The sequence below is a fragment of the Lichenostomus cassidix genome, chromosome 1 (assembly GCF_008360975.1).
Source record: "Lichenostomus cassidix isolate B80296 chromosome 1, HeHo_3.0, whole genome shotgun sequence".
NCBI classification, from domain to species: domain Eukaryota; kingdom Metazoa; phylum Chordata; class Aves; order Passeriformes; family Meliphagidae; genus Lichenostomus; species Lichenostomus cassidix.
In genome coordinates, this window is record NC_139479.1 from 87036176 (window position 1) to 87051774 (window position 15599).

The 15599-nt window shown below is 42.1% G+C and overlaps 2 protein-coding genes across 14 annotated transcripts in view; one reads left to right on the top strand and one right to left on the bottom strand.

Moving 5' to 3' along the window:
• Positions 1-109: 109 nt before the first annotated feature.
• Positions 110-6939, top strand: GSTK1 (glutathione S-transferase kappa 1). Its single transcript, XM_085068068.1, has 8 exons — positions 110-483; positions 1036-1117; positions 1853-1981; positions 2311-2411; positions 2826-2861; positions 4585-4701; positions 5211-5304; positions 6642-6939. The coding sequence occupies exons 1-8, from the start codon at positions 418-420 to the stop codon at positions 6680-6682; spliced, it is 666 nt and encodes a 221-aa protein (XP_084924194.1). The 5' UTR covers positions 110-417; the 3' UTR covers positions 6683-6939.
• The window catches only part of LOC146445137 (rap1 GTPase-activating protein 1-like), a 45702-nt gene continuing 33219 nt past the window's right edge, over positions 3117-15599 (bottom strand). For 8 of the 13 annotated variants that reach the window (XM_085068012.1, XM_085067996.1, XM_085068004.1 and 5 more), the window contains 5 exons: positions 13379-13505; positions 13188-13290; positions 9944-10029; positions 9717-9787; positions 7071-7774 (listed from right to left, as the gene is read on the bottom strand). In XM_085068012.1, the coding sequence (XP_084924138.1) occupies positions 9764-9787; positions 9944-10029; positions 13188-13290; positions 13379-13505 (340 nt within the window). In that variant the 3' untranslated portion in view covers positions 7071-7774; positions 9717-9763. Of the gene's footprint in view, positions 6976-7070; positions 7775-9716; positions 9788-9943; positions 10030-13187; positions 13291-13378; positions 13506-14748; positions 15535-15599 lie in introns of those variants that run through there. The other 5 variants (XM_085068022.1, XM_085068030.1, XM_085068047.1 and 2 more) reach the window with 2 other exon arrangements.

Genomic DNA, 15599 nt, shown 5'->3' on the forward strand with positions numbered 1-15599 from the left:
TAGATGAATGGAGGAGGAACAAGTGTGGGAAAATCGAGGGTAGGGAGATAAAAAGGCCAGTGGCACGTAAATCGCCGGCTAGTCCGGCAGGGAAGCCGTGCTCCGGGAAAACATGCTGGACTGCTCCGCCGAGTCAGCTCCCGGCTTCCCTCCTCGGGAGCCTCCTCTCTCCCAGCCTCGCCATGGACAAGGGCACAGGCTGCCTCCCTGCCCGCTGCGATCCCAGCCCCGCTCTTCGTGCCGGGCCGGGATCCAGCGGAGCGACAGCGGAGCGAGGCGCAGGCGAGCAGGAGCTGCGGGGAGGAGGAGCCGGCGGGGCGGGCGGGGGAGGCTCCGTCCCGCAGCGGCGGAAGGGCTGTGCGCTCCCTGCCCGGGGCCGTACCGCGGCAGCACGGGACGGCACGGCACGGGGCCAGCATGGGCCGGACGCTCGTGGAGCTGTTTTACGATGTGATCTCCCCCTACTCCTGGCTGGGCTTTGAGGTGAGGGGGCGGCGGAGGGAGGGACGCCTTCCCCGGTCTCCGCGGTGCCTGGGCGGCTCTGGAGCCCGGCCGGTCCCGTCGCCGCCTCCGCTGCGGAAGGGCCGCTCAAGGGCAGCTCGCCCGGCCGGCTGCAGGCAGTGCCCCTCCCGACCCGCAGTTGTTTTTCTCTCGCCTCTGAGGGCTGCCTGGGCTTCTCCCTCGCGTGTTGAAATCAGGGGCACCAAGGCAGCGTGTCTGAACCAAAGGGCAGTGTAGCAGCTAGTGCTGAACATTTTGCTTCAGAGTAGTTTCCATGTGTAACAAGTGTGAGCGTCCTCTCCCGAGCTCCATCTTTCCCTTACCGCTGCTTAGACCTGGACAGTCGGGACACGAATGCAGACCCCTCCGTTTTTCTGAGCTCAGAGTTCTTCACCAGCAGCCAGAAAAGGATTTTGGACTAGCCCTAATACAATAGGAGAGGATTTATCTGCAGTGTTTATCTACTGCCTTAGCTGCACGAAGCTCTATAGATATCTCTGACTGTGAATCCCTCACTTCTGTTTCACGTTGCAGGTTCTCTGCCGCTACCAGCACATCTGGAATATCAACCTGCGCTTGCGTCCAGCTTTCCTTGGTGGCATAATGCATCAAACTGGTATGGAGTACAGCGAGAGGAGCTCTGTAGGGAAACACCTTCTTCACTAGTAGAGCATTAGTGTGCAAGCCCTTGGTGCGTGCAGAGCCCACACAGAGCCAACTTTGAACTACGTTTTGGCACCAGTAACCAATTAACTACAGGACTGTGGAGCTCCAGAGGGATTGCGAAATTAGTCAGAAGGAATTTTACACTGTTGCAACTACACAGACAGCCTGAGCCAAAATTCATCAGTTCTAAAATACAATAATAATAACTTGATATGGAGTGTTTTCTTAGAGTTAGATTTTAAAGCAGAATTAATTTGAGGAACAATTACACTTTGTAATATACAGGAAGGACATAAGGTGTCCTGAAACAGTACTTGTGGCCTTATTAGATCACCAAAGACCTATAAGTCATGAATTTACAAGTCTTTGCATTGGTCTTTGCATTGGATTAGGAGTTGTCTAGCTTAAAAGTCATCTGTCTGAATCAACATAAATCCCTCCCAGGACATTTGTACCTTGGTTTAAAACCTACTCAGCTATCTTAAAGGGTTGATCTGTGCAAAACTGAAATAAACCATGTTTAAATCACAGCATAATCTTTGGAAAAGCTAGGTATATTTCAGTAAACCAAAATGAAATTATACTCTTAGGCACATGTGTGAATGAGGCATAATTTGTCCAATGTTGGTTTGTTCAGTGTTATTACAATACAGCTGGAAATCTCAACAGAACTTTTTCCTTAAAGGTAACAAGCCACCAGCAATGTTACCAAAGCGTGGCGAATACATGCTGAAGGATGTAAAAAGGATGGCAAAATACTACCAAGTGCCTCTACACATGTCCGGAGAGGACTTCCAGCGTATCATGGGTACAAGTAAGAGTCTTAGCTTAGCTCACTTCTCATCCCTAGCACTTCTGCTTCCAGTTCTCCTTCACGGTAAAGATGAATTTCCCGTGTGCAGCCTTTTCCTGAATCTCTGAGCAGTATTAAGTCTGTACATTCTCAGTCATGAAAGAAATTCCTGGAGAATATGGCTGTGAATACTAGCATGGGAGATAACTGTGGATCAACATGAGCTTTCCTGTATAGACTGTGGGATTCTGAGGAGGAGATCACACTGTTCCTAGGTAGCACTTGTGCAGACCATGCCTGCTCCTGATCCCGTGCCTTGTCTGTGTTTCTGTGTCTCCCCACAAATCCAGGCAGTCTGGCAGCCATGCGCTTTATCACAGCCATCGAAATGACAAACCCACAGTATCTGGAACCCTTATCTCGGCAGTTCTGGATGCGCTTTTGGTCACAGGTCAGTGTTGTATGAAGCCAACTTCTTGATCCTTTCTGTCACCCTTCCTGTCCCACATCATTCAAATGTGGAATTCCAGCAAGAGGAAGGAAACGTCTTCTAATGAAAAGTCATAGCAGGAATTTAAGATCATAGTAGTTTAGGAGCCACTATGAAAAGAACAAGCTTACGGTCAGCTTAATTTGCCTTCTTTTAGGTGTATATGGTGGGTCCAACAGGCAGAGTGGATCAGTGGTTCATATCAGAAAACATTTTAATACATTCCTAGATTAGGTGACTTAAAACCTTTTCTGAGGAAATTTCTCCAGCAATTAGTATTAGTTTATTGCTATTTTCTTAGAAAACTTGCATTCAAGTCCAGAGCTGAGCTTTTGCTTCTTAAATACTAATTTACTTACTTTATTCTTTTACCAGCATGAAGATATCAGTCAGCCAGAGAGCATATTGGCTGTAAGTGTCTCCTTTTTCTTGGTGCTTCTGCATTTCTGATAGAGACTCTTATGATTTGGACCAGTAGTAGACATAAACACACCTTAGCCAAATGAACACTTGGAGTACTGGAAAATTTCAGGTAGAAAAGAAATCACATAATTTCCCTGGAATGTTTCTGGGTATTTTTCCTTGTCATGTTTTGCATGACACTCAGAACCAGAATACACTTTTTTTGTAAATTCGTGTGGCAAGATACCCAGCCTGGACAGTGAGTTATCAGTTGATATTGTTTTATTAACAGTCACAAAAGCATGAACAGTTTCTCCAGAATGCATTAAGGTATTGCTGCTATATGAAATGTTCAGGTGAAATGCAACACTTGGGGGAAGTTGCCTTTCCTTCAAGTGATGGAGTCAGGCTTTCTATTAAGCTCAGTGCTCTACTGCCCTTTTTATATGCCTGGAAATTAGACTGTTGATGTATTTTCTTTTGCTGTTTCGATTTTGTTTATTACAGTAAAAGGTGTAATGGCATGTAAGATAGTTTTAATTTAGTAATTAATTTATATTTAATAATTTAGTCAGTTTGGCAGTCAGTGAGTATCCCCCTGTGTTCATCCAGGCAGAGAGAGAGGTGTCCCCTTGTCTGCTTGTGTCTGTCTTCATTCACTCCCGCAGCGAGTACTAGACTTTCCTCTCTTCTGGAAATTTGCCATCCAAAGGTGGGTGAGGGGTATATGTATATATACAGTCTGAATTCTGCCCCAGTCCACTTAAATATTCTTTCTGCCCTGAAATGGTGAGAACCAGATACTATGTCACTGTGTAGTTATTGCAATCTAAATACTGTGGCTACAAAGCATACACAGCATTTTGTTCTAGTCCACTTTTATCTTCTGTTCAAGCACAGTTAGAAACAGCTCCTCATCTCCCTGATGTGTAAGTAGGAGTAGGTACAAGAAAATGTGGGTGCTAAACAAAAAAAGTGATTAAAAGAGAGTCATTAACACCTGTATGCTGCATGTGCAGGATTACTGGTCTATGTGCAAAGAAATGAAAAGGCACGCCATTCAGGTAGATAGCATGGAAGTGATGGTTTTGGAGGGTGTTTTGTTTATTTTGTGAAATGGTTTATTAGAAAGGACAGTTGTAATTCAGTGTTACCAGATAAACATTGGATGTTTAACTTTGGCTACTTTGTCTCATTTCTGTGTGGCAGAGGCACAGGGGAGGTGAAAAAGATACAGCAGTAACACCAGCAACTATTTAACCTCTGTGATTTACAGTGTCTTTCATGCAGTGTCACTTAGAGATCCCACGTGGCCCCATTTGTCATGCAAACTGGTTCTGTCTTGGTAGGCTTGTACACTAAGATTTTATTTTTCATAACATCAGTTTGAGGGGTTTTTTGTAAGTTATCTGATGAGTCGTTGTATCAAAGGTTCAACCTAGTATTTATCTTCGTTTTTTTTCTTCGGTTTAAGAACTCCTGGGAAAAAAGCGTAGATTTGGGGCTTGGAAATTTAAAATGCCTCTTCTACTTTGTTATCTGAGAGTTGTTAAATGATCAACAGGTTGGGAATACAGCAAGACAGTTGTGCAAGAAGTGCTTCAAGAGTATTTTTAATTTTTTTTTGGCAATAGATCTTAGGTGATAATACTGAAGATTAAATTAGTTAGACCAGGGTAGGAATTAGAATATTTACTATTAGAGTATTCGTAATTGTATCATCTTTCCCCAGATTGCCCAACAGGCTGGGCTCTCAGCAGAGCTCTCCCAGAAGGCACTTGAAATGATTTCAACCCCTACAGTGAAGGACCGACTGAAAGAGACAACAGCTGAAGCAATAAAACATGGGGTGAGATGCTTCCAGTGGCATTGGGCTTCACAGTTCTGCATTCCTTCCCTATTAAGAATAAAGGGAAGCAAGGAACAATGACAGTGATGATTAGAAAGCACTCTATAGACCATCTCTTTCAGGTGCTCCCTGTTGTTCATTGTGGGAAAGTCACCTCACTGTTGTTGGTAGTTTATCTCAGTCATCTGGGAAAACAAGGCTGACCCACTCAGCTCATTGCAGCTGGACAGCAAAGGCAGGACCAGTGATAAAGATACCATTTATCACTGCTTGGAATAGAGCTGTGGGTTATTCAGGTTGCTTTTTTTGCTCCTTCCAAAGGGGCACACAGGCTCTGGAGAGTCAGTTTCTGGTGGCTTCATTAGACTTATCTTTCAGAATGAAGAATGTGAAAAGAAGGGGAGGCAAAAAGTACAAGTTATTGGGATTTATTGCTGAAGATTGATTATGTGTCTGCAAGAAATTCTCTCATTATAACATTCTTTGTTTCATCTCCATGGTGTCAATAGGCATTTGGGATGCCTGCTGTTGTGGCACATTATAATGGGGAACCTCATCTCTTTTTTGGCTCTGATCGTTTAGAGCTGCTAGGCAGCGTTATAGGTGAGTACTTCATAACATCTCTTTTCTTTCATGCTTTCACCTTCTTTTAATGAAATACATAATGCAGCTGAGTACAACACTCTTAAGGGCTTTCTAATATTAAATAATGTTGGTTACCCTTCTCCTGGAATGAAACTGCTGACTGAAATCTGTCTCAGTACATGTAGAGTAACCAATTGTACAGTCCTTTTCCAGTCCAGAAGTAACTTGAGTTCTCCATCCTCTCTTGGTGTGTTTCAAGGCTTGGTGCTCTATGTGCCATTCTCAAAACACTGAAACTCTTTAGTTCTCAAAATATTCATATTTAACCTTTTGGTACTGGGCAGTAAGCCTTGGCTAAGATTAAGACTATGGCTGGTACTGCTTTTTTCTTTTTTGGTAGTTGTAACATTTTCATTTTATATCTGTTCCTTCTTAGTAAAAGCACATTATTACAGCTCCTCAATCCATAACTTGTGTCTAACTGCACAACTCTTTAAAAGCCATTCATATATTGACCACCCCTCTTTTCTTTTTTCCATGAACAGAATATACACTTCAAATTTTTTAAGAGATTGAAGTAGGTTGTGATAAATATAAAACTAAAGTCACCTGTTTTCATGAGTTAGAGGGCATTTGACTATGGATCTCAAGATCTGGCACTCGAGAGAGAATGTTGCTGGAAAGAGTTATGCACGTAATTAACTCTGATGCATTTGTTCAAAAACTTAAGCAGAAAACATTAATTAATGTAAATTAGAATTAGTCATAGGCTTAAACAGAAGGGTAATTTTTTGAGCTGGTATTTTTTTAAAATCTTCTGGATGAGTTTCTGATTCTATGAAATATTCTTGATGAACATCAGAGTGAGGAAGAGCAGTACCCACCACCCACCACAGTAGTCACTAATACTGACTGGAATGCTGTGGCCTGGTTTCTAGTCTCATCTCCAAGGACTTAATCAGATTTTCCTTTTGATTCCCTCACTCCCCTGACTCCCACAGGTTTTTTTTTTTTCTTTTTTTTTAAACCCCCAGTCCCCCCAAAAATGAGTCCTAAAAGAACTGATTTGACCCTCCTGTGGAATACCATAGACCTGCAGAATCTCTCATCTGTAACAGAGGAAAATAATTGTTCTGCACAGTTTCAGTTGTGACTAGACAGTGAAACATTTATGGAGCTGGCTGAAGCATGCCAAACAAGATATAAATCTTCTATCCATCAGAATCTTGTATTCCATCACCAGTAGTTACCCTTCAAAAGAGCAGGAACAGTAATCCTGCTGCAGAAAAATGACTGGCCAATCACTTCTATGGATTACATTTGAACTGTCTCCTTTGTGCTGGTTTGTCTTGCAGGTGAAAAATGGCTGGGACCAGTTCCAAGCCCCAAGCTGTGAAAAGTCCTGGGGAAATATATAGGAAGGAAAATATATGTCAATCTCCAGTGATTATTTGAATGTATTCAATTTTATGGAGAGATGGCTTTCTCATCCTTAACAGTTAACTTTACAGCTTGGTCTCATCTCTAATTTTGAAGAATTTTAAGGTTTGCCAGTATTAGCAGCCTGGTGAGGTGTTTACCAATACAAATGTGCTTTCTTTCTTTCAACAGATCAAAGATTAACATTAAAGAATAAACTTCTTGCAGAGTGAACATTCTTCTTTCCTGGCTGGTTTTCTTTCCTTTACCCTAAAAACATGAGGATTACATAGCTACTGGACTGTGATCTCTGGGTTTCTCATGTCTTCCTGCTTGTCCTTTATAAACACACACACGACCTAAGAGAAGCTGGCCATGTTCTCCTTTTATTTCAAGTCCAATGTACTACTCAGACACTAGAAGCCCCGGATAAGGTATTCATGCTTCCTTTTACTCTGCATCATGGCAGCTGCAAAGGACACAATTCAAGGCCAAAGAAGAGTCTAAGGAAGCAATCAAGTATTTCAAAAGGAACTGTCCCCATCCTGGACAATATCTGATACACCTTGCTCTGCAGTGACTGACATTTGGGGAAACCACCACACACATGAATTCTTGGGCACCAACCCCAAACCTTGCAGGGGGTTTTTAATTAATGCAAGTTTTACAGCAATGTCTTTGGAGGACAGCAGTGAACATCATTGTAGGTTTAGCTGGTAACTGAACTAGACTGTTTTGCTTCCTCAAGAATGCCCTAATTGCTGCCTATCCCAAAGGTGATTTGGATATGGCTGTGAGGGACTTCCCATCATGTTGTCTGCAGAGGGAAAGGTATGCAAACGATAAAATTACGAAATTTCAGATGGAAACAGTTTGAGCCCAGCCCTGTATTAGCTGAACAAGAATAACACATAGAAATTTGATTTATATGAAGTTTGATTTCTCAATGATTCCACACTGTTGCTGATGCATCACTGAATAAAACAGCTGCAGCTGGAATTCCCTTTTTAGTCTTTTTCTGAACTTTAGGGTAAACCATATTCACACATTTTCATCTGAACAGCAAATCCTGGAACAAAGCATCAGAAAAAAAATCTGTATCCTTCATGTTCTTATACCTGTGGGAATAAGTGTTGTGAGAGTATCATTTGTTCCCCCATCCACAATTTTACTTCTTTCAGCTCATCAGGAAATATCCTAGAATTGGAGGAGTACTTCCTACTTTCTACCAGTTCACCCATTAGTCTTTGGGCAAATCCTGCCTGGAACTTATGGAAATCTTTGTAAGAGATAAGAGGAATTAGAATGACAGGGAAGTTACCATGTATGTAGGTATGAAAAGAATAGATTTTTTACCATTTCTCCCCTGAAACTTGCTAGTCTCAAATCTGTGCTATCAAACTGATTCAGAAGTTGTGATAGAATGGAATGACTGAAGTATCACTTTAAGCCAGTAGTGCTGTCTCAGAAGTGGGTAAAATGCTCTTTTGTGGAAATAATGAACTCTGGTAAGAAGCTGGTGAGAATTCAAAGAACATCTGGAATTAATCTCACAGCGAAAACCAAGGTCTCATGAAACTTTTTTCTTTGAAGCAGATCGACTGGAAAAATAACCAGCCTTTGCTGCAGAACATAGTTAATTTGGCAGATGGACCAAAAGAGATGGATCTTACAAAAATTTCAAAAAACTATCTTAAATGCTCTTTGATCTACTTCAAATCAGTGGAAATTAAATGCTCAAAACCCTATGTACTAAAATAATACTTAAGGACTACTGAGATCCATTGCTTATTGGCTGTAACAGCCACCAGAAAATGCAAAACCACAGCCTTTGAGTTTGTATCAGTGAATCTGCATATTCTTGCCATTCTGACTGTACCTATTTTGAGCAAAATTTGCCTGTTTGCAAGCAGAACTTTGGGGAGTTCTGCCCCTTGTTTAGACAACATTGCTCCTGTGTTCCACAGACCTGATGTGAGCACAAGCTCTTGGCAGACACTCTGGTGACAACCCCAGTGAATGCTGGCTGGCAGCTGCACTGTCATGCTCAGGTCTGATTTTTGGCACAGCACTGTGACACTGAAGTAATCTCAGTGGTGAGCACCAGCTTCTTTACCTGGCCTCCCTCTCTGATCTGCTGTGGCACCAGTGGCCACTACCACATGGAGCTGAACTGTTTACCAGACTGCTCTGAATGCCACAAGGTGGCAGGGCAGATAAGACTTGAGCACTGAGAATCTAAACAGCAATAATAAGAACTCGAGCTACTTAGGAATATTTAGAATAGCTGGAAGAATCTTCTTCCATAAAGGTGATACTTCTGCTACTCAGCTATAAACCAAACTAGTTCCTGAGAGCCTCACATCCCCATCACTTTCAAGGCAGCAGTTTAGCTGTCAGGCCAGAGAAGATAGTGAGCAAGGAAAAGGAAATTGAGCAAAACTACTCTCTCACAGCTAAAACTGGACTATGAATTCTAGGTAATGAACCTGAAGTTGTGTTCCCCTTTGCTCTGTTACAGACCTCACTAGGAAATCAAGCCCACTTCCCACGTCTAGAAAAGCTGTGAAACTGGTATGGACAAGTAAGTCCCACCAATGCTAGGCTAAAAGCAAATAAACACGTGTAGACATAGACACTTCACAAAAATGAAGAACAGAAAGGGGTTCTGTAAAGTAATGAAACTATAAAAAGCAGAGGGTAGGCACAGAGAAAGGCAGGCTGCATCTGAGCAAAGGAAACTGAACAATCAAATACAAAAAACTGTGCCAAGATTAGGGCAGAGAGCAGAATCTCAATGTGAAATGCTGTTCCCTGAGAAGGAGGAGGCAACCAAGAAGGGGAGAGCTTAAGTAAATTGGACAGGCCAGAGCTGCTGGCCATGGAAGATCACCTGGGGATAAAGGTAAAGAACTAACTGTTTCCTGAGAAGCTGTGCAGCACTTGCTGCACTGTTCAGTGAGGCAGGGAAGGCCAGGGGCCCATGGCTCTCCTCCCCGTGTGTCCATTACCTGTGCTCCTCACCCCGTGTGCAGCAGACACTCCTCCAGCGCTGACATCACACACAGCACAAAATGGAGGCCTGCAGAACAAGGCACTGCTTTAACCTCCCCCTGCAAGCACCTTCCTGCTGCCCTTTCAACCCTCAGCAAGCAAGGCCTCCCAAGTCAAGTCTCTCTCCTTTCTCCCATCCTTATCTCCGTACAAGTGAGAGGAAACATTTTATTAAAGCACTTACTGGATTATGGTGCCGAGCATCTGTTTTGCTGCCTTTGCCTTTTCCAGTGGAGCCAGCAGCACTGCTGGAAGGAAGCAACCTGCTTCCTAGAGGGGAACCAAGCACAGAACAATACAGAAATAATCAAGAGGGTATCCCAGGAGCTGTACACATAGCAGGTTTTACCCCAAGGTTTTCACAGATCTGTGGCTTATCCACAGGCAAGAGTGAAAGGAATGTATCTATGCCCAAACTGACTAATGTTAACTTCACTTATTTCTCATTCCATCTTGAAACATGAGGAAAGCTTAATTTAAAAAAAAAAAAAAAAGTCATTGGCCACTGGTTCCAGACTGTTTCAATGTCATAGCTGTTCTGGCTGTAGTTCTTATCTAAAGAAGCTCTATCCATCGCTATCTAATGAGCAATGAAGGCATTCTCCAACTTCCCAAATGTTTTCATCAATTCTTTTATAATGTCTGTATCAATCTACTGTTGCACACAATAAATAGTTTCAAATTATACAGTAAGTGACAATTCATACATTAAAGCTAAGAAATGCCATTAGTGAATACATCTGTGCAATCTGAATATCTTATTCCCAAGGATCCACATTTGTGAAGCAGACTCTAATCTTATGCTCTCACAGTGTTTCTCTTCCTTCTCCCTCTGACCCCTCCCTTGAGATTCCCACATCTGACCTCAGGGTTTAAGGAATTTGCCTCTCGTCACATATCACCTCCATGGCAAAACCAGGGATGAAGTACTTGCAAAATTCACAAATTAAAAGCATTCTTTTGCTTTCTGTAATCAGCTTATATTCACCATACATATTTCTCAAGAAATGAGTATGATGTCTTCAATGTAAAGCCTTCTTAAACCATTCTAAATTTAGTCTTAGGTGATCCTCCATTCTATCCATTCCATGGTTTAAAATTACTAAATATGGTAATTTCATAACCAGTATAGTTTGTGGGAGTTTATGCACAGCTGCATCACAACAGTAAATGTGTATTACAACTCTTTCCTTTAAATCAGAGGAAAATGGGAAGAGTTTGAATTAAAGAGTTGCTATCAGTGTGGAATGTGCTAAGGGGGCAGAAGGAGCAGGTGAGTACCTCTGATGGCACATCTAACTACCATTCAGCCAGGAAAGTGAAGAAAGTTAATGAGGGTTTCCTGCAGTAAGATGGTAAACTAAGATGCTTTACCCAGGAACACTTTTTTCTTTTTGACTTACATGTGATCACATCAGTATTTTCTAGGAAACAGATGAGATACATCTATTTTTTCAGCATTCTTTTCAAGGCAGACTATCTATCCCCTTTCCCAGTTTCATTATGTAATTTAGAACTGAGGTTTAAAAACAAAACAGTTCCACTACAATGGAATTTAGTTATGATGTGTGTTATTTGTAGGAGGTGACTAATAGGCCAAGTAACTGAATAAAAACACATCTGAAGCAACAAAAACTGTCTAAGGGTTAAAGAGAGTTATAGCTGAATGTTTATCCTGCCCTTGAGGCTACAAGGAAAGTCACCTCTGCCTCATGTCATATGCACTGGCACATGAGACATGTTGGTGCTTTAAAGCCAGCTCAGAAAATATTTTGGCAATGGCAGTTCTCTGTCTTGATCTGGGAGCATAATGACCACAGACTGCTGACTTTTTTTTTTTTTTCCTTTCCCTGTAACTTTGCTCTTTCAATCTGAAAGGCAAATTGGAGAACCCAAGAGTGTGTACAAGGGTTAGGAATGCTGGAATCATTCAGCACAGGATTAAGACTCACAGTGGGCATGTCTTAGGTTTCTCCATTAAAAAAAAAAAAAAAATCAGTTCAGTCTGATTTTACACAGTGCATTAACTGTGGCTGAATAGTTATTGGATAGCTCAATAAAAGGCAAAACTAAAACACCAGGATACTACTCTCTATTCCCAGGGTTGTAAAACCTAAAAATTATGTTGAACTTTACATTGCATTCTCTCTGATGATCATTCTCAGTGATGCACATTAATGATTTATATACTGTGAGACAGTAAGGAGTCAGCAGACAGGGAAACTATCTGTGAAGAGCAGCAGAGGTCACTGGAAATCATCCCTGCTTCCAGAATCCACAACAAAAGAGGAACATCTAACAGAACAGAGGTCTCTGCAGAATATCTGACAGTATCACATCTTCAATACTGTTGCTAAGCTACAGACAATTTTAAGCAGCAATCTGATGGTCACTCTTGGTATCTCATATAAGGCAGCTGTGGAGACTGAGACCTAACTCTATCTGCAAAGTAAATTGGCTCCACTTTCTGACCCTTGTAATCTTTACAAACAATCCTTTTTAACACAATGACTATGAAGATTTCACTGTTCCTTCCAATCAACTCTCTTCCTTGTCATACACATAATCCCTAATATCTCTTACCCCCCAACATGCTCCTATTCCAGTCTTTCAGCAACAAATGTTAAGTTTTGCCTTTCACAGTTTCTAATGATTCCCCAAACTCAAAAGCTTAGTCTTTTCAATCATACTTTCCCAAAATCTTATATGGCCTCATTCACAGAAACAGACTGAAACCAATTTAAATTTTCCTTAATTTTAGCTTAAGGCTGATGCTCAACAAGAACTGCTTCACTCCAGACCAGTTCATATTAACAAAGTGAAACACAATAGCAAGCAGGGTCTGAGATCAGGGCAGGTGGTACAGCTCCACAGCAGGAAATGCTATAGTTGTCTCTGCTATGGGACTGAAGAGAACTGCTTATGACTATCATCATCTCTGCACTGTGAATGGGTCCAAGCTGATTTTAATCTACTATGTCAGCTTTTACCAAGGCTTTAGACTTAGAGCACAGCCTTGGTAAAAAAATTCTCAGTGCAGGTTAGCTTCCCAATTACCTACCTTCTCAGGAGCATACTGCTTTGTTCAGGAAGCAGTTCCTATAATCTCATATATAACTATCTACTTTACATGGGCACTGCGTTCAGAAATGCAACCATAGCTCTCCATGGAAAACATATAAACATTTTCTTTCTTTGCAGTCTACTGTAACTCCTTTTGCAGGATGTACAGCACTATATATTCATGTCACTGAAACATTCTTTCCACACTAAAGTTTGCATGGCAGCTTCTCTCCCCATTTCCCTGAGCTATCATCTACCTATTTTCTAAAATATTAAGTACAACATACAAAAGATTTGGCTCAACCTCTTACATGCTTCTAGAAGCCTAAACAGGGGCTTTTTTCTATTTTTCTTTCTTTTTTTACCTGGTGAGCTAGAAGTACTGGGTGTGCAGTCACTGTCATCCAGCCACATACTCTGAACCACTGAGTCGTGTTTTGGAGGGCCCTTAATTGAGCACGTCAGCTCCTGGAGAGGGCAAAGAAGATGTGTTTTAATAATGCACCTGGTAAAATCAGGGAGGGTAGCCTCAATTTGTTAGAGATCATACACCCACCCTGTCATTCTCCTCTTCCTCAGATGTTCCATTTTCCCTCAATCCACTACAACAACTGCTTACACTGGATGATGAACGTGAGAGTGGCTGCATCACACAGTATCCTGAAGTCTGACTCCTGAGCATTCTGTGAAATGCAAGCATTCAACATCATCATGCATAATGTTACACACACCCTTAACCTTTTGAGGCATAGCTTTATTATACAGCAGTCAGAAAAAGCAGGAATAAATTATTCATCCACAGCTAGTTCTTCCACCTAGGAACAGAATTCAGGTGAACTGGCATGCATACCTTAATTTCCAGTTGCTACATCATTTAGGAGAAACCCCCATTCTTTGTCTCCATTCTGGATAACTGTATGGAAGGACAAGTCTAAATGGATTTTTAAGTCACAGACCTAAGTGTAATACAGTGGAGTGAGTCAAACCACCTGTACTTAAGTACTAAACACATCTAGACATCCACTAAAATCAGCAGATGCCTTATTTTGGAGATCAGAGGGTTTAGGAACCTAAATACACTATGAAGAGATGTTAAACTGAGTATAAAGGGCAGGTGCAACCCAGCCTAAGCCACCCATTCCCACAGCCACTCTCAGGCTCTTATGTTTGGTTTTATGTGAAATTCCAAACAGAACAAAGGAACTATAAAAAACACGCTTTTCACTTCATAGAGCTTATAAAGTGTTACTGTTGTTTTTCTGGACAGGAGTGGCAGGAGAAGGCAGGAAAGCATATAGACATTAACCAGGACTACAGAACAGTTAACTAAGAAATTTCAAGGAAGCAAAGGGGAGGTAGAAACATATTACTGAGATGTGCCTTACTGCAGGATGTCTCAGTGCCAAACTATTTAGGATCAAGTGCCGAGCTCTTGCACAGACATGTCAGCCTTCCTCCTGCTTACAGAAAGGAACACACCTAGGTCAGGATTCCCATTCTGGTGATTTTCCATGTGCCCAGTTGCCAGTAGACTGGCTCCTGTGGGAACATCCCACTAAAATTTAGCTCTCACAAGGCCGTCCAAAGGCGACATTCAAAGCAAACTGGATAGGATCACTATACCACCACTCTCTCAGTTGGAACAGACACTGAGGTAGCCTGGTTCATGTTTGAGATCTATCAGAAAAGACCATTAAGGTCAGCTCTTCCTAGGTCAGAATTTGGGATCCATTGCTGGTAGTCATCCAGGAGATATAACAGTCCATGAGGCTGACATGTGTACATGGTAGAAGGTGCACTGTGCATGTGAGGCTCAAATTCATGGTGAAATACTCACTGTCTGCATAAGAGACCAGCTAGGAAGAGAGAGTGCTTAAAAATGTTAAGGAACAAAAAAAAATTGAGAGGCAAGAAAGATAAGACACCTTTAACATACTAAATATATTTATTCCTTCAGAAACACTGCAAAATGTGGCCAGTCTTGACCTACAAGCAGTAATGAAACCTAAGTCCCAGGCATATTACATGCCAGCATGCAACAGGGAGAACAGTAAAGACAGGGCCAATATAGGCCAAAGATATTTCCTCAAGAGATTAGGAAATATATTTTGGAGGAAATGAAGGCAAACATGCTTCTCCCTTAGCAGAGCAAATCAATAACATGAATCTAAGTGAACTGGGATCTAGATTTCCACAAAGTATCTCCTTCTCAGTACCCTTCCTCAGCAGCTTTCTCCATCCTCGTTCTCTGCACTGCATTTCTTGACCTGTGTCAAGGTACTAGAGACAGAGGCAGCATTGTGTTCTGCTCTTGCCTTCTGCAGGCCAAAGTATTCTCACTCATCTGAGGGGAGAGGAAGAGAAGAGAAGGGGTTGCACTCAAGGTGCCTCTGTTCCCCATCACTAGTAGAGGTTGGTTCAGTGGCTGCTGATTGGGCAATGGGAAGGGCATAGAGCCAAAATGCTCCAACAGGAGCTATCTGTCCATCTCCCTCTCACAGAATTCCTGCTCCAGGAACTGCCAGTGGAGCGTTACTTGGTGCCACTCGGTCTCTCCACAGTCCTTGAGGTCCTCTAAGTACGTTCATGCTCCTCTTAGCCAGGACTCTGATTTCACCCCAAAAGTCTTGCCAGTATCTTCAGTGAGGTACCCAGTGACTGAGTAGCATCCGGTCCACTCCTGATTGGCTTGATGTCCCCACTCAGATGTGTCTGAGGAGGGAAAACACACATACAAAAAACCCATGTACTTTTCCTAGGATATGGACATACACAGC